The sequence below is a fragment of the Ruditapes philippinarum genome, unplaced genomic scaffold (genome assembly GCF_026571515.1).
Source record: "Ruditapes philippinarum isolate M1 unplaced genomic scaffold, ASM2657151v2 ctg3596_1_1_1_1, whole genome shotgun sequence".
Taxonomy (NCBI): domain Eukaryota; kingdom Metazoa; phylum Mollusca; class Bivalvia; order Venerida; family Veneridae; genus Ruditapes; species Ruditapes philippinarum.
In genome coordinates, this window is record NW_026862939.1 from 13217 (window position 1) to 33173 (window position 19957).

Below are 19957 nucleotides of genomic sequence, written 5' to 3' on the forward strand. Positions count from 1 at the left end.
GTGACTCTATAATGCATAAAAAGGGCAATGTGAAAAATGAAAAATAGTGGAGTCTGTAATAAATTATAAGAAAAAAATATTAAAATCAATCCTGAGAAAAAAGGAAAATTAGATATGTTTTCTACTTTAGTTTTTGACAATGCAATTTGCTAAATAATAATATTTGATGATTATTTGTATCAAACTTTTTTGTGTTTGCACCATGTGAATTCCCAATAATGAATCAAAGCACTGAAAGTACTGAAGTATACATTGCTTGATAATATAATCCATTTTTGACATCAAAGCCATGTTGATTTTAACCTACTGAACCCGAAAACAATAGGGATCATCTTCTGACCAAGATCAATGTCCCTAACAAGTGATTCACATGCACCAAGGCTTTTTTCTTCAAAAGTTATTTATGAGTCAAGGAAGATGTAATGTTCCATCTGTGTATTGCTAGGACAAGCTGATAAATGAGCAATAAAGAAATCATTTTTTGAAACACCCGTTAAATGGACTGCAGTATAGAATATTGAAACAGTCATATTGAGTTTCCAGTGATGCTATCTGATAAAATACATGATCTGGTTTGAACTCTATACAAAGTCGATTAATTGAATCATCCTACAAGACTTAATTACCAAATTACAGTACATCTATGTACTGTACTTTGATGCATTAATAAATATATTCTGGTGTGTTGTATTAATCTCTACACATTAATTTTCAAATGCATTACTTTATCGTTAATTAATAAAAATGAAATCTATAATCACAACAATTCAAATGTACTGTAATATTTTCATTATTCAATAATTGTTACATATAGTCTTCATGAACAACCTTTCCAAGAAATCCATTTATATTGGACAGCAAGTTAACAAGGGTTTTTCCATAATCAGGTTGTGTTACCAACTTCTTAACTTTAGATGAACCATTGAGCTAAAACATTTTTTTTTCTATTTTTTGGCTACTGTGACATACTTCTGATTTTCAACCAAGGTGATCCATGTTCAAACTCGAGCAACACCTGTCACACACATTCTTACGATGTTGTTTGACATTTGGGACAAAGGGTGACCAGTAGAGTGTTAACAAACTAAATGACCAGCAGATTCATAACATTTTTTGTTCATAACATATGCGCTTAATATTCCGTATTCGTTCGTCGTTTTGATAGTGTCGATTTTGCCAAACAGAAACATAACAAAAAATCGACAGACTGGAACCCAGGCTAACCTCACCCTGAGCTAGCCAACCTATAAGTTTCACCACTGACTTTTTCATACTGTACTTATTACAAAAAATAACTGACATTTTACAAAGGTAATAAATTCTATGTCATAGTTATTCATTTAAACGATTGAAAATATATTTAGCAGCATTTTTTTAAAAATATATCTAGTATTTTATTGCAAGTAAAATGTGTTGTTTGTTTATTTATTTTTTCTATGTTTTTGACGCTAGGCAGTATCATAGCCGATAAACAATTTCATACAATGTTTATTACAAAAATATTACTGATATTTTACATTTCTTACACATAAATTATAATGTTATAATCATTCATTTAGACGGTTAAAATTTTATTTAATAGTTCTATTTTTGAAATGCCGAATTCATCGCAAGTAAAATGTGTTTTTGTTTTTTTTTTATTTTGGGCTTTTCCATTTTTTTTGACGCTAGACCGATACGTAGCCGAAAAACACTTTCATGCTGTATTTATAAAAATATAAACATCACTGACATTTTACATTGGTAACAAAAGAAAGTAATAGTTATTCATTTAAAAGGTTGGAAAAAAATAGCGGCTCTTGTTTTAACTACGACTATTTTAATGCCCGTAAAAATGTGTTTTCCGGCTTATCCATGTTTTTTTGACGCTAGACTGTAACTTTGCCGAAAAACACTTTCATATCGCATTTAATATACAGAATAGAATCATTCTCTAATTTACACTGGTTGCAAAAAGAAAGTAAATTTTAATCATTTAAAGGGTAGAAAAAAGTAGATAAAACTTATTTTGTTGGAATTATACCAATTGTATATATCATCGATTTAAAACTGATATTATTGAACCCATTTCATCAAATAACCGACAAAAACCAATTTCATCAAATAACCATCAAAAATGGTTTATATTGCTGAATTAATATTTCTTTGTATTTTAAGTGTTTTTCGGTATTTTTTGTTGTTTTTCGGCAATTAATATAAGCAGATAAAAATAACATAATGTATTTATTTCTTAATGCTTACACTGATTTACAGTTTCAAATGATTATTTCTTCTCGTCGAATCTTGCCACATATGCCTATATTTAGCTCCATACGTCAATATCCCAAGTTCGACGAATTGTAATGGGTCGAACGGTCGAGCGGCCGAATCTTTATTTTTACCCGTACTGAATCAGGCAATCTTCGCTGAATTTCGAAACATATTTCTTTTCAAAAATCTAAGGCATACAAAAGTGAAAGGAAAATCATGTGTAAAAAAGGTATTCAAAAGAATAGCTTACGTAATTTTTATTTTTCGAAGTCATGATAATTGCCAGTTTTTTAAAAAAAAAAAAAAAACATTTTCCGGTATACGCTGGTAAATTTTGTGACGGTGCTCCATACTTATTTTGTAAAACATTTTAGGGCAATTTTATTGCATAAATGTAAATCGGGAATTTTATTTGATTTAATATCTATCTGAGATGTTTCGTCCCATTTATATAATACACCGATATACACTTTTAGAACTAGCAGACGACAGGCTATTCTTATCATTGCGTATCTCATTGCGTAAATCGCATGTAAAATGGTCTGACATATGGTAGGTTTAACAGTTAATTTAAATACTTTGGAGTCAAAAGATGTATTGAAGTTTATATTGTGATGAAGCTAAGATCCAAAGCTTTCTATTGGTGTAATACATTTTAAAATCGGACATTTAATCACAACACACTAGCGGTTTAAAAAAAGCTTATTTTGTATTGTTTTAGCATAAGCGCTGACGACTTTACTATATTTACGATGTATTCATTCATGCTAGCAAGCGCATGCGTATATGCGAAGTTTAACGCGTAGGTATAAACTACGATTTTATCAATGAACTGTTATTTTTTGTTTTCTTTAAAGGAATGTAGAGTCTATTATTTCATGAAAATGAACGATTTGGAACTTTCAAAGCATTTAAACAACTTTGCAAAACACTATTATAATGATGTGTAGTCGGAATGTAACGCTACTGTAGAATGAAGAACTAGTTTCTATAGCGGTTTTTATCCGGGAGTGGATGTTGTTCGGTAATGCATTAAACCTGTATCTTTTCTGAGATATAGCTTATAACTCTGTATACATTGCAAGCAATGTATACAAAAATCAATATATGATCTAATATTAACAATTTAGCTTAGATTATCTTAGAAATTTACTTATTAAATTTATCATGTCACTCACAAAGTTTCATATCCAGTCTTCAATTTGAATACAACAATTACTTTATTAAAAAATAATAGTATGAGGGCTTATTTGTGTTATGTCGAAATTTTGCTCGGCAGGGCGAATTCTTACGAATATTGTGTACGAAGATTAGCATACAATCATAAGATGATATTCATTTGCATAAGTATTTCACTATATATGCATATTCGATATTCTTTGTATATGTTAAAATGCCTTGCTTATTTAGTCATTAATTATGTTGTGTGATGAAGTTTGAAAAACATTTTCTTAATTTATCAGTACAAGCTGATTTTTACATTTAGAAATCTTCACATGCATATACATGCATCGACTCTATACAGTGCAACGACTCTAGAAGGTGATTTTTATACTTCACAACAACAGGTGTCAAGTGCTGAGTGGCAGCTTAAAAGGTTGTCCCGTACTTCACTTCAGTGTTGTTATATTTTGCTTGATTTTCGGGATCAGTGACTAGCACTATCAAGTGTTGAGAATTGAGTTCCGCTCAAGCCGGTGCTAGGGGCGCGAGGGATGTTGCACTTATTCATTATCCCTCATGTACAGACTCAATCAAACCAATTCTGTATTTTTCATGTAATTTTGTTGTGATTAATGCTTCCGAGGGATCACTTTGTTTCCAGATTTTTTTTTACAGTAGGGTCTTTAAACCCCTCATATTTCCGACCCTTTTAACATAACAGATGCGACTTTCAAGTCAACAACTGCACAAAAGGCAAAAACCCGAGGATTCGACAAGGCAAATTCACAATAAAGTCACTTTGTCATCTTTTCGTGTTATTACCTGGTGCCCTGCAGATCAAATTATGACAAATGAGCATCAGAAATGTGTCGTCACGCCATGGATGCCCCTGCATGCAGCCAAAATTTTAAATGTTATAATATTTAGTTCCAAAAAAATGTTTGCACAATCTATTTCTTTTCAAAGCCCTTAAACTATTCAATGTTAACATAAACCATTTTTATACAAAGTTCAAGGCACTGAAACTATTCAGTGTTAACCTGTAAATTGCTAGTCAAGATAATGACTTCATACATTTCAACAAAATCATGAGTGCTGAATTTGAAAATTTCCTAACATTCAAGAGAGATATCTTTGTCCAAAATCATTCAAACACGACCAAATTCAAACCTGAACTGTTTTTTCCCTAAGATGTATCTTTATGTCAAATTTGAGTTGGAAGTGTACAACCATTGGGGAGATAATAAATGGAAACTAAATATTTCTGATTTTTTTCAAAATTCAAGAGGGATAACTCTGTCAGTTATCATCAAACCATGACCACATGCGAACTTGACCAGTGCATTCTTATGGCATATCCATGTTAAATTTGAGTTCAATATGTACAACTGTTGGGGTGATAATGAACGGAATCTGAAAATTTCTTATTTTTTCAAAGTTCAAGAGGGATGACTTTGTCAAAAATCATCAAACCATGACCAAATTCAAACTTGACCTACATATTCCTATAACATATACATATGTTAAATTTGAGTCGAATATGTAAAACCGTTGGGTAAACAATAATCAAAATGTGTAAAACTGTTGGGAAGAAAATGAACAGACAATGAAAATTTCTTATTTTTTTCCAAATTAAGGGGCATAACTCTGTTTAAATTTTTCGAACCATGACAAAATTCAAACTTGAGCTACACATATCTATGGCATATACACATCTTAAATTTGAGTCGAATGTGTACAATCGTTGGGTAGACAATGCATGGATACTAAAAATTTCTTCTTTTTGTTCAAAGTGAAACAAACCATGACTTAATTTAAACTTGACATGTATCCACTTGACGTATCGATATGTCAACTTTGATTTGAATGTGATATACCGTTGGGGAGATAATGAACGGAAACTGAAAATATTTTATTATTTTCAAAGTAAAAGGAGACTGTGCCAAAAATCATCAAACCATGACCAAATTCGAGTTTGACGTGCGCATTCCTTTTGAAGTATCCATATGTCAAATTTGAGTTGAATGTGTAATACCGTTGGGGAGATAATGAACGGAAACTGAAAATCTTTTATTATTTTCAAAGTGAAAGGGGCATAAATATGCCAAAAATCATTGAACCATGACCAAATTCGAATTTGACGTGCGCATTCCTTGGATATATACATATGTCAAATTTGAGTTGAATGTGTAATACTGATGGGGAGATAATGAACGGAAACTAAAAATTTCTTATTATTTTCAAATTGAAAGGAGCATATATATGCCAAAAATCATCGAACCATAACCAAATACGAAATTGACGTGCGCATTCCTTTGACGTATCCATTTGTCAAATTTTGAGTTGAATGTGCAATACCGTTGGGGAGATAATGAACGGAAACTAAAAATTTCACCCACTCTGTCAAAAATCATCGGACCGTGAGCGCATTCAAATTTGACCTGTATTTTCTTATGATATATCCATATGTCAAATTTGAGTTGAACAAGTGCAATCGTTAATAATAAGAAAATGAATGGAAACTAATGATGACGGAATGACGGAACAGGGTAACACTATATGCCCTTTTAATATTCCATTTTATGGCGGGGCCATAATAAAAAAAGGTTCAGAAACTACGAAAGACAGGTGGGGACAACTAACTGAACTCCCGATTTTATCTGCATGAATTCCCGATTTCAACTTCACGAATTCACGACTTCAACTTCACGAATTCAACTTCGTGAAGCCACGATTTTAACTTCGTGAACTCACGATTTCAGCTTCATTAATTCACGATTTCAACTTCACGAATTCACGATTTTAACTTCATGAAGTTGAAATCGTGGATTCGTGAAGTTGAAATGGTGAATTCATTTAGTTGAAATCGTGATTTCGTGAAGTTGCAATCGTGAATTCATGAAGTTGAAATTGTGAATTCATGAAGTTGAAATTGTGAATTCATGAAGTTGAAATAGTGAATGCGTGACTTCTGTCTGTTGAAAATGACCCAACTGTCTTTTGTAAGAAACCGAGTCAAATGTTGATTTATCTATGGAGGTTTTTCGGCCTAAGGCCGTCTGTTTTCGGTTAGAATTCCTGTTAAATTTACACGGAAGAACTGAATATATGTAAAATTTCATTGGTCATTTAAACATTACAACCTGAAATCTTGGAATCTGTTGGGCCATTGTTAAGATAGATAAATAACATAAAGGATTTTTCCTGACATGGTATATGCGTCTAATATTTAATTGATCTAAAGGAAATCTGGAAACGAACTATCTACATTCATACATAAGCTCTTTCACTTTCAAGTTAAATTTGAGATTTAACCATGCCTTCTACTACACATTATAAGCACGGGGAGGAACTGCTACACGAAGGATGGAGTTCTTATAACTTGTTCAGGAGTTCTTGGTGCTAGATTAAACTTTAATGATTAAGCTTGTCTATCATCTTGTATTATGTGTCAAGAACTAATTCAAGTATTGACCTGTTTATTTCTGGTCTTCAATCTTGCCATACATAATTACCTAATCATAATGCAAATTGCAAACATAAAGCACCGGCTAACAGTTTTATATCCGATTTTTCAAATGTTCTGGAGTTCATGTGATAACTCTAAGGATGTCACAGAGTTCTTATGATATATTTTGTTATTGCCAGTGTGTTTCTTGCTTTTATCACAAGAACTCCTGAACAAGTTATCATAAGAACTCCATCCTTCGTGTAACAGTTCCTCCTCCGTGATAAGTTTTATATCACATTGCATCTTCTTACAGATTATTTAACGTTGCTTTAATGAATTATAAATTTTGTCAAACATTTACGACATCACCACCTACAACTACGTCCACGATCCCGTTTACTCATGCGCATGGCAATGGCGAAAAGCACACAAGTAAACGAAATTATCCGGTATTATCAGTTATTTATGTGAAATGGATACAAAGTTGATAATTTTCATGTATTTTACATAAACATGAAGTATTTATATAACTGCTTATGATTAAATGGTTTGTTTATCAAAGTATATTTAGATTGGAAAGCTTACTTTTACTTTCTGTTCTTTTTTCTAGGTTTCTTTTGTTATTTCCACACTGCGGATGATAACGTGACCAAACTCGTACAATGGGCTTATGAAATGGCGGCTTAAAAGCTCGGTAAAAGCAGTGGAATTGAGGTAATTAATTAATTAATATATCTAAATGAAAAAATGACGACATAGGGCAGGCAATGAAATCGTTCGGCCATTGTACTCATTAAATTTGGTTCGATCATTGTACTCGTTTTTAAAAAGATGCAAAACTTAGGTATTCATCTTTACAAAGGATGGAAATTGTTCATGACTGGTAAACTTGCAATTGTGCAAAAGATGTCATTGCTAATTTTGCTCAAAATGCGGTTCTTTTCCTGAAAACAACGCATTTTAGTGCCTGTTCGCCCATTTTATCAGCTCAGTGTACGATTTTGGTCACGTGATCATCCGCAGTGTTTTCAAAGGTGTTCAAATCTGCTGTTGATTCGGGTATTTCGTATTAACAATACGTTGTCATTTTAAAAAGAACTTTCTATTGAAATTTCGATTTGATTAAACTTCAAAAGCATAAATGTTTTTCTTTGTAATAAAACGGTTTTTTTTTAATAATTGAAATAAAAGAAATACATGACGGTAAAAATGAACTGAGACGAAAAAAGGAGTATGAAATAAATTGTTTTGTTTGCAGTTCTTATTTACTTATTCTTTACTTTTAAAAGATTTACTTCAGACCAGTTTTCACTGTATTTGCTATATTCAGTACACTGGGTGTATGCATTTTTCATTACTATAGAAGTCAATTGTTTGTATATATTAATAAAAATGTGAACTTTGGAAATATTGTCTTCCATGAGCAACTGTGATTTTTGAGAAAATATACGTAACGTCAAATCATGACTTTTTGTTGAAATTAGTATGCTTTTCATATCTGGCATGTATTAAGAGAAACATAAAATCAAATCAAGGTCAAATTAGTAACAAATGAGGTGAAAATGTATTTTTCTCATATATGTTGCTATGCATATTTTTTTTACTCATACATCTACGATTATATCCGGTGTACGATTCTATAGCTTGATGAAGTATTTTACCTGAACGTTTTGAAGCAAGACTAAAATCGACTCGTCACAACGGTTCAAAAACATGCTAAGAGCCTCCAGGTTTTTTTTCTGCAATTTTGCTTCCTCTGAAAAAGAAAAAAAACATGTAAATTGATATCTTATGTCATAAAAAAAGTTAAAAAAAAGAAATAAAATTATTTTTTGCATGCACTAGAGTTGTATAACCTTTATGTTAGCATTAAGTTCAATAGATATAAAAATAAACTGGCATAATTTCATCCATGTTGAGTGACAGGTGAAGTCAAAATAAATTAAAAATTTTCCATAATTCCTTTCAATTATATGCTTTATTACGCATGGACGATGGATAACATAGCCTGAAAAAAAAATCAATCTGAAATTACCTGTAACGTTCGTTTTATGAAAATATGTTTTCTAATATCGTTATGAAAGATCTATATTTAATCCTAAACAGTTTCAAAAAGCATCTGTTAGTCGTACAAATTATGACAGTCAATCTATCTGGAACAAGAGCCATGTCAACATGGCCATCCCCCGCCGAATGTGTTTGCTCATTGGAAGAATGTATATGTAGTAGAGCGGAATAATTCCATTTTAAGAGGTCTTTTGGTAATGAAAACTGATGGCTATAGTGATTACAGATTTGAAACCTATGTGAATACTGATGGCTGAAAATAACAAAGGGCAATTACTGAAAAATAATGCAGGGTAGGTTATCATTCTTGTGTGCTGCATCTCTCCTCAGTAAAATCTATCCACCTGTGAAGTTTCAAGTTGATACCTCAAATACTTTTTGAGAAAAAAATTGAATTGAAAAATTAAGTATGAAAAAGAACAAAGGGCAATAACTCAAAAATTATAAAAGGTAGAGTTATCATTCTTGTGCAGTGCACACCTCCTGAGTGAGATCTATGCACCTATGAAGTTTCATTTTGATAGCTCAAAGGCTTTTTGAGTTATGCTCTGGACAAAAATTAATTTTGAAAAATAACAAAGGGCAATAACTCAAAAATAATGCAGGGTAGAGTTATCATTCTTAAGCACTGCACTCCTCCTCAATGAGATCCATCCACCTATGAAGTTTCAAGTTGATACCTCAAATACTTTTTGAGATAAGCTCTGGACAAAATAGCATGAAAAAAAACAAAGGGCAATAACTCAAAAATTGTATAGGGAAGAGTTATCATTCTTGCGCACAACAGTCCTCCTCAATAAGATCTATCCACCTATGACTTTTCATGTTGATATCTCAAACACTTTTTGAGTTATGCTCCACTCAGGTGAAAAATTAGGTATGAAAAATAACAAAGGGCAATAACTCAAAAATTATGAAAGGTAGAGTTATCATTCTTGTGCACTGCACACCTCCTGAGTGAGATCTATGCACCTATGAAGTTTCATGTTAATATCTCATAGGCTTTTGGAGTTATGCTCTGGACAAAAATCAATTTTGAAAAATAACAAAGGGCAATAACTCAAAAATCGTGCAAGGTAGAGTTATCATTCTTGTGCACTGCACTCCTCCTCAATGAGGTCTATCCACCTATGAAGTTTCAAGTTGATAACTCAAATACTTTTAGAGATATGCTCCGGACAAAAATGTCGGACGGAAGGACGGACGGACGGAAGGACGGACGGAAGGACGGAAGGTCGGACGGACGGAGACTATTTCTATATCCTCCGCCGAAATTTTTCGGCGGGGGATAAAAAAGTGATTCCTCGGAAGCATAGAAACAGCAAGATTTATGAAAATTGTAGACTCGGTTTTATTGAGACTGTACATGAGGAATAATGAAAACGTGCAACATCCCTAACGCCCCATAGCACCGGCTTGAGCTGTAATCAATTCTCAACATTCAAAGGTGATGGGTTTAATGATCCCGAAGGACAAGAAAATATAGCAACACTGGAGTGAAGTACGGGGCAACTTTTTAAGGCTGCCACACAGCACTTAATACCTGTTGTTGTGATGTATTTAAATATCTGGAAACAAAGTGATACCTCCGAAGCTTTTATTTGTTTGTTTTTGGTTTTACGTCACATCGACACAGTGTAGGTCATATCGCGACGTTCAAGCTTTACTGGTGGAGGAAGACCTCAGATGCCCTTCCGTGCATTATTTCAGACACGAACGGGCACCTGAGTAGAACCACTGACGTTCCGTAAGCTAGCTGGATAGCTTCCTCACATGAAAGAATCCAAAGTCGGGATTCGAACCACAGCGGTGAGGGGCAAGTGGTTTGAAGTCAACGACCTTAACCACTCTGCCACGGACGCCCCATTAAAACAGCAAGATAACAAGTCAATTTAGTTGAAGCTGAACAAAATGAGCATAGGTTCTCTCTAAGGAAAGGGTCTTTAATAATTATAGTAACATTATGCTCATTATTTTCGCTGTCAATGTTAAATAGTGTAAAATACAGAATCCCTACAGTATGGTGGCTGATTTGTGCCATTCCTGTTTTTGCCCCGCGACCCCGCCAAGCTAAAAGCAAAAAAATAACGTTAAAATAGAGGGGGCGTGCAGTGAAAGCATGCTTATTAGCGAGGGCGTAGGACGAAGTTAAATAAATAAAACCTCGCCCCGCGAGGGCGCGGAGCAAGATTTAAGAAATAAAACGGCGGGGTCGCGGCACGAAAATACGCTAATAAGCGCCCCGCTAATAAGTGTGTTTTCGCTCCTCGCCCTCGCCATTTTAACTTGTTTATTATCGACTCTTCGCTTGATGGGGTCGCGGGACGAAAACACGCTAATCAGCGAGGGCGAGCGAAAAAGTTTTATTTATTAAACTCCGCCCCACGCCCTCGCTAATTAGCGTGTTTTCATTGCGCGCCCCCCCCCCATTTTAACATGTTAATTATTGCACGGTGTAAAGGGTATACGCATCATTTTTCCGCGTACCGCCGATAATTTATCATCCTGCGTGCAGCACCGTATCATTTTAGACAAAATAAACACTAAAACACAACATGCATGATGGAAAACGACCTGAAAATCACACTTTTGAAGTAACTGTAGTAATAAAAGTGTGTCTACGGAATATTATGACCATTGAAGCTTATGTCTTTACCTAGTTTTTATCAGACTTGTACGATGTCTTAAATTTGTTTTAATGAAAACAGCTAGAGCTGGCTTGGGGAAAAAGACCATTTGAAAAACTTTTAAAAGGAGAAAATTATGTTGTTAATCAAAATATTTATTTGATATAACTGTAAGCATCAGATATATGTATACAAAATATATTGCACACAAATAAGCTGTTTAATTTCTTAAAAAAATCATAAAAGCGTGACAACTGACCGAGTTCTTGGTACCGTATCATGGGTCCCCACCGAAAATTGTGGCACCGTATACATTAGTGCTAGACTTGCACCGCATCATGATGATTAACCTAATGGTGAATAATTTTATTTGTATTTATTTATTGTTGCCCATCTGGGTGAAGATGTAGATGTATATTAATTATTTACAAACCGGAGGAAAATGCATAAATACTAGTCAGTTCTAGAAGCAAACCTGGATCTTTGTGCGTCCGGCGTAAACACATGGGACCACGGTCATATTCGAAAGAATCTGAGTCTTTACTTTATTATTAAGATCGGTTCGATTAGGACAACCTGAGTGCAAATTGCTGACTTTATTATGCATGTAAAGAAGCAAGTTTATAGTGAAATGTTATACATATTTAACACAAATATGCATATATAATTGTTACCATTTTATACATACTCTTTGAGATATTGCTTACGAAGAGAATTTCTAAAAAAAATTCAAGCTTCCTATTCAATCCGTGCAATTTAATATTTGTCAATTATCATGTAAATGTTCATAAATAAAATATTGTTATAACTGAAGAATTTGAGTAAATACATTTGAAGAGTAAGGATTCGAAGCCGAGACTTCTAGACTGAAACGGCGGACTTGGAATTCTGGCATCGCTTGTCGAGGCGCCATGTTTCCTTGAACAAGAACCTTTAAATTGTCATCAATTAACAGAATGTCAAATTTACTAAAATGGATTATGTCAGTCAACATTGAAATCGTCTCTAGCTTGTTTTTGCGTCAATGTTATATGTTACGTTTTGGACCCCAAATTCAGTAGTTTCCTTATTCACATGCTTACCTTAACGCAATGTTCAGCCGTTTATGGCAGTTGATTGTTAAGTGTGTGGGCCGGTGGGTGCAGTAAATGTCACGTTAATGTTGTTTTTTTATAGAATGTCAGACGATTTAAAAAAAAAACTAAGTGCTGTACCATCTTCCAACGAACAACTGTTAGTTTCGTCAATGCTAAAATCAACAGTTACTTTGGTCCTGGAAATGACCATCCAATTTCTGGATACACTGGATATTCTCATGAGATGCGCACTACTTTCAATCGGTTTCTATAATGTTCTGTTTGAGGCAGTTATAATATCGTCAGTTAAGATTGACTAAATCTCTTGTTTAAGTTCAACTATTCGACAAAATGTTGAATGGCGCGAAAAGTATTGTGTGAGAATGTAAAATCTTGCTACTTTATCTATAAAAATACAAAAAGGCGGACAAAACTTTTAGAAAAAATCGAGCATGTCAAGAGCAGTCCTTTAATTGTCCCAAGAAGTATCGACTATTCGCTTGGCAGGGTTGTGGGACGAAAACAAGCTAACGAGCGGTGGCGCGCGGTGAAGTTACGTTATAAGCGGGGGCGCGCGGCGAAGTTTTATTCATTATGCTAACCGATTATAAAAGTTATTTTTAAAGATAATTTTCATCGTAGTCCCATTTCATGTAATTTCGTTTATGCTAAAATTCACCTTTAAATAAATTTTTCTCAATATTAACTTGAATATCAAAATATGTTCTCCCCACTTTTAGCCTCAAATGCAGACGACTTTCTCAAAAATATATGACGCATATCAGACTGTAGTGAATGACATAAAAAATTGGGAGACGATATTTGGTGATCGCTGAAATGGATGAATTGAAGTAAGTTCTATATTTCTGATAACGTTTAAAATGCAAGTTATTTTTCTTTTCACTTTAAACTTTGAACTTTGCTTTGCTCAAATCGGGCCTGATTATGACCGAATTGTGAGCGAAAATAAAAGTGAGGTACAACATGAGGAATATCTTTAAAGACCATGAAACACAATCTTTTCATTGTTTTATTGCTCAAATTAAGATTTATCAATATTGTAAGTTCCAATAAGCATTATTTATAATTATATATTACCCAATTTAACATTTAATGTAAATAAGGGAGTTAATAAGAAATTTATTTTCTAAATTCTAAGTCAAATTTTCCAATAAGAAATGAATGCATGTAATTTGCAGTAAACATTTTACATATTCTTCGATGTTTGAAAATTGTTTTATTTGCACAATTATATACATATATAATTTTTTGCAAGTGTGATATACACACAGGCTCAAAATTCATATCTTTGGCTAATACTCCGTGGAAATAAGATGGAGGTAAATTATCACCACATTAACTCTTTAAGGGCATGACTGGTGACATGTCCAGGGTCCGTACTCGACAGCGAAAGCTGCATTTTGTGCCCGAAAGGGCGGATGAACCCTCATTAAGCATTAACTACATGCATACACATACAGTAACAATATCAATCATAAAACATACAGGATCTTTAAAAATAAGCATCTTCATTGTGTTTGAATTATATTTTGATGATTTTCACTGTGAAATTATCAATTCTCACATGCCCCGTGATTCAGCATCTAAAACATGAAAAAAGCCGGTGATTAACTGTCAAGAAACACTTGTTAGGGACTATATTTATGCGCCTTTTCTTTTTTCGTCTTTTTTATACACGTTCACTCTCAGATAACAGAGATAAACAAAAACTGTTAAGGCAACACAAATAACGCTTGATATATTTTCTTTTCATATTATATTCAATGAACATATCTCAAACACTAACGCTACAGATTTACACTAACACAATTTATATCAATAAAAATTACGACTTAATGTCGACATTCGAAGATTTTTTTATTTCATAATGGCGTTAGTCTTTTTAAACTGACATAGGTGGGAGAGAAACATGAAAGATTATTCGAGCACCGATATAAATGTAACTCCTTTGAAATTTATCCGTATTAAAAGGGTTAATAAAAGTCAAGGATTTTGTAGGTTCTGTATCTCTATTATTTTCGTTGGCACAGCATGTATCTTAGACAAGACTTGAAGTTCAATACAATCAATCATCTAATTCAGTATACCAGTAATCAGTAACCTCTTAATCACACTCTGAAAATACACAATTAACACATTCTAAATATATATTACATTTAACATTCTTGAATTGCATAAAGCAATCAATCATAATAATTCCAGTGGCTTTTAATAAACATCGAACATTTTATCATACAATATCATAAAACACTTATACATTTACAACAATATATCACACTTACCAGTTTAGGGAACTAATTGTTTACTTCAACACAACAAATACAATATACAATCTTCTCCCTCCAGTGTGCTGTTATTACCCTGCAAATTATAGTGAATAATTAGCAAAGAGTTTGAAAAGAATGTGAGATTATTTATTTACTAATTAGTTGAGAAAAGAAAGATATCATACTGCAATATTAAACCAATCCTTAGAGTCCAAAATAACACACAGACACCATTTACATTACTGATTCTTATTAAATTCACTTTAAAAACAACATTAAGATAAACAATACTTTATGCTCTGGAAATCATCAAAAGCAGTTTAAACTTTACATACCTTATAAATAATAATGATATTCCATAAATCACAAAATTTAAAAAAAACATGAGGACAATGTAAATGTCTACACAATAGTCGCATGATCAAAACTGGCGGGACCCATAGAAAAACACTGGTCCAAGGGAAACAACTCTCTTAATGACAAATAATAAAGAATGACAGATTGTGTCCTTGTTACATAAACACAATACAATCCAGTCTGACAAGTTAGTTTAAATTGGAAAGATATCGATTTAAAATTCTTAAATAATAAGGCGAAAAAATGTTTTCTTTTAATATCTATCCCGAACAATGCGAATTAACAGTTGTATACAATTTATGCAGCGGCGGGAGAAATACCCGTTTGACGAAAAACAGCGTTAGTGGTCACCATTCATGTTATAATCGATTTGATATTGGTCTGCGCCGTGTGCATCGGGCATTTAACACCAGTAAGTGGTTTTGATGCAAACAAAGAAACCACTGAGGCGCCAGGTCTTAGTTTTGGTACGGTCCTTTCAAATATGCATATAAGAGACATTTGTTAAATAAGCGCATATTTGAACTTCTTGGTATGCAAAAGATTTAAAATAGTGAAAAATGATGGTGCATAATTCCCCGTCTGGATTTTATTTTCAGATTGTACATTGTTTTATAAGGAAGAAATAATGAAGCATTTGATACTTATGTTTAAAGTTGATATATTTTTCATATTATTCAATAAGGTATAATTCGCTATTTTTTTATCAATTGTCGCTACAAAAACAATGAATGGAAAACACAGGCCTATGTGAAAGAAAATTAGAATTTGTACATGCATTATTAAGTGTTTGCTGTGAGATATACATGGATATGGTAATTGTGAATTGCCTTTCTTTCAGGTACGTAATTACAGACTTACTTGAGTGTAATGCTTTGATAGTAACTTGGTCAGCCCCCCCCCCCCTATAAGCCTTGAAAACAGCGTACAACTCATTAAAATTCCAAACCGGTGTTAAATGGCCGATTTACACCGCTCAGACCAATTTTTTTTTCTTAAAGACAATTTTTCGCAGAACTCAAAAGTAATAAATTAAGTAGTGTAATACACTTTGACCTGACATCATTTCCGTTAAAAATAGTGGATGTTCAAGTTTCTTTTTTTCTAAAACTACGTATATTTTCATCGAATTATATCAAAATAAATCGATGGCCACTAGTGAAAAATGATAATTTTCATACCAAAAGATAAAAATAAATCCCGTATTTATAGAAAAAAATTGCATTTTCTATAAACACATATTTTGTTATTTTTAACCTTATGATATGAAGTAATTGTACTCTCTGTACATTCCAGACGTAAGCTCTGAATGGCGTGTAATAGCGAGAAGTATGTGTTTAAAATGAATAAAAACAAGTATTGGAAACAAGAGCTATCAACCAGTGACGAATGCCCCGAGAATGCAGGTATTATGAAAAGACAAAAGAATGAAAGTAACTAATGCTTAATATTGTTCTTTGTATTATTGTACCTGAAATCTCTAATTGTAATAGCGCGAACCTTCAAAATATAAGTGTGACCTTGACCTTTGAAGAAGGGACGTGGTTTTTGGACGCGACAAAATGTTGTTATGAGATAGACATTTGTGATAAGTTATTTCAAAATCCGTTAATGCATGACAAAGTTACAGTCCGGACATGAATGTGTATCTTCAAACTCTTCTCGAGAGACATGGGTCTTAGTCGCGACATATCGTCTAGATGTAATAAAGATGTATGCCTAGTTAATTTAAAATCCTTTGATGCATGGCAAGTTACAGCCCGGACACGATTGTGTGTACCTAATTATTCTAATTGTGATAATGTGAAACTTCAAAATGTCAGTGTGACCTTGACCTTTGAGGTAGGGACATTATTTTTGGACGCGACACATCGTCTTGATGTGGTAGATATTTATGCCTAGTTATTTCAAAATCATTTGATACATGACAAAGTTTCAGTCCGGACACGAATGTGTGTACCTATTTACTATAATTGCGATAATGTGAAACTTCAAAATGATAGTCCGACCTTGACCTTTGAGGTAGGGACGTGATTCTTGGACGCGACACATCGTATTGATGTGGTAGACATCCGTGCTAAGTTATCAAAATACCTCAATGTTGACAAAGTCCGGACACGGATGAAGTGGGGACGGACAGACGGACGGACGGATGTGCCAACATTTGGGGTTTATGTGCTTTTTATTTGATCTTTATGTGGCATTTTCCCCCTTAAACCAGTAAAATTTCCACATAAATCAATCGGTTTATGGTTTAACTAAAATTATGGACGGAATGAAGCTCATAGACCATTGGATGTTCGCCCGGACAGACAGACAGACGATGCAATTTTTATATGCCTCCCATTTGGGGGGGATAAAAATAAATGATTAATTATCTTTGTAAAAATCGTCAAAAATACATGCAAATACACAAGTTAACGCGGAAATATCTCTAGCTTGTATGACAGGTGCCACTACGTTTGTTTTCAGTTCATACTTAGATTTTCATTCTAAGCAATTTATTTTTTGTAAATTTTTTATGATACAGTCCGACCCCGGTTATTCGACAACCCTTTATTCGAATACCCGGCATTATCCGAAGTAGATCGGCGGTCCCGTTTTTATCTCTATATAAAACAATATCAATAGAATTTCACACCTATTATTCGAAGCCAGCCTAATTATAATTCGAAACCAGACTAATTGGCGCAGATCCACTCGCTGACCGGTCGACTTGTGAAAAATATCCACAATCAGCGTGTAATTAAACAATCATGAAAATAACTCTTTGTGTGTTCTGTAATCAACCTTAATTACCGAAAATGAAAAGCTATGCACCGTGTCCGATTTTGTTACTGTAATTGCTTGAAGATGACAGCAATAATTTTTATACATTCCGTATATGTGAATTTGTCAAAACATCCAAAACATTTTTTTCATTAATTGAAACGCTACATGAGAGCCTTTATCCTAATCAAAAATACCAGAGTTTAGCTGAAAATACCGTAGTGACAACACGTTCATTATCAAGGCTTTGCGCGAAACGAAACGATACATAATGTAGAATTATGTCTTCAATGTCAATACAATAATTTTTACGCATCTTTTCTTTAATATTTATATTTCTCAATTGATTACAGGAAGTAAGTGTGTTGTAAACGGTAGTTTTGCGATGATTGGTCAAAGTAGAGTAGTTTTCGTCTATCACAATATTCCGATTTCGATTATTCGAACCCATCGATTATTCAAAGTAAATATTCAGTCCCAGGCACTTCGAATAAACGGGGTGGGACTGTACATAGTTCAAGATCATTTGTAATTGTTTTCTAACACATTTTAAAGGAAATAACCACCCGATGATATAAAATTAAAAAAAAGAAATATCACTTAATTCGAGTCTTTGTAGTTCATTATGTGTAATTCCCGAGACGCACTGTAAAACTTTAGCTGGGTCTTAGGAAAGGCCATATCAAGCTTTCAATATCTGGAGCATTATTCATATTTCGATTTAAAATCACATCAGACTGTCCGGAGCAAAAACAGTTATATGGGCTTCGTACTTCACTTCAGTGTTGTTATATTTTTCTGGGATCATTGATGCCAGCACTATTAAGTGTTGAGAATTGAGTACCGATCAAGCCGGTGCCATGGGGCGTGAGGGATGTTGCACTTATTCATTATCCCTCATGTACAGACTCAATCAAACCGAGTATGCGATTATTATTTATTTTGTTGTGACTAATGCTTCCGAGGGATCACTTTGTTTCCAGATTTTAATACTTCACAACAGCAGGTGTCAAGTGCCGTGTGGCAACTGTAAAAAGTTGCACCGTACTTCACTTCAGTGTTGTTATATTTTTCTGGTCCTTCGGGATCATTGATGCCAGCACTATTAAGTGTTGAGAATTGAGTACCGCTCAAGCCGGTGCTAGGGGACGTGAGGGATGTTGCACTTATTCATTATCCCTCATGTACGGACTCAATCAAACCGAATTTGCAATTCTTATGTTATTTTGTTGTGATTAATGCTTCCGAGGGATCACTTTGTTTCCAGATTTTTATATAATAATTACTGTTATTCTATTTCATAACGTCTGACATTTTAGTGTTCAGCCATGGAAAAAGAAACTGCTAAATCTCATTTGCCTTAGATTGTTTGTTTAATTGGGTTTGGCTTCACACGGACACAGTACAGATCATATGACGACGGATAGTAGGACAAAAGCCCCCCGGACGAAAGCCCAGTCTAAAAATGACAAGGTGGACAAAAGCCCCCCCCCCACATGAAATTAACACATAGGACAAAAGCCCCCCATCAAAAATGCCGGTAGGACAAAAGCCTCCTCCCCACAATCTTTTTTCACACGGACAGGTGCTCAAATTCACCAAATTTCACACAAACTTTTATATAAAAATGTTTTAATGTTTATTTATAATGTATATATTGAGGTGATAACAAAGTATATGATAACAGATGAAATAATGCATGCATGCGATACTGAATTTATAGTTTTTCATATACACAACAAGGGTCAGAACTCAAAAGAGTAGTAATGTTTAATCACTTTTTTAAAGGGATGAAAATTAATATCCTTAGCACTATGCCACTTACATGTGATGTCCATACATATCTTTTAAACACATAACACAACTTTAATAAACTATATGTTAAATTTGATTGACCATGGGGGGAGG

General features: G+C 33.6%; 1 protein-coding gene and 1 long non-coding RNA gene across 2 annotated transcripts in view; both read right to left on the reverse strand.

Annotated features, from left to right (window-relative positions):
* Window positions 1–19957, reverse strand: part of LOC132720671 (uncharacterized) — a 58761-nt gene that overhangs the window by 4426 nt on the left and 34378 nt on the right. The window contains exon 4 of the mRNA XM_060704849.1: window positions 8527–8621. Coding sequence (XP_060560832.1) covers window positions 8527–8621 — 95 coding nt within the window. The remainder of the gene's footprint in view (window positions 1–8526; window positions 8622–19957) is intronic.
* LOC132720670 (uncharacterized) lies at window positions 13652–19498 on the reverse strand. Its single transcript, XR_009624374.1, has 2 exons — window positions 14939–19498; window positions 13652–14771 (listed from the first exon to the last, which is right to left on the reverse strand). It is a non-coding gene; the product is annotated as an uncharacterized LOC132720670 (long non-coding RNA).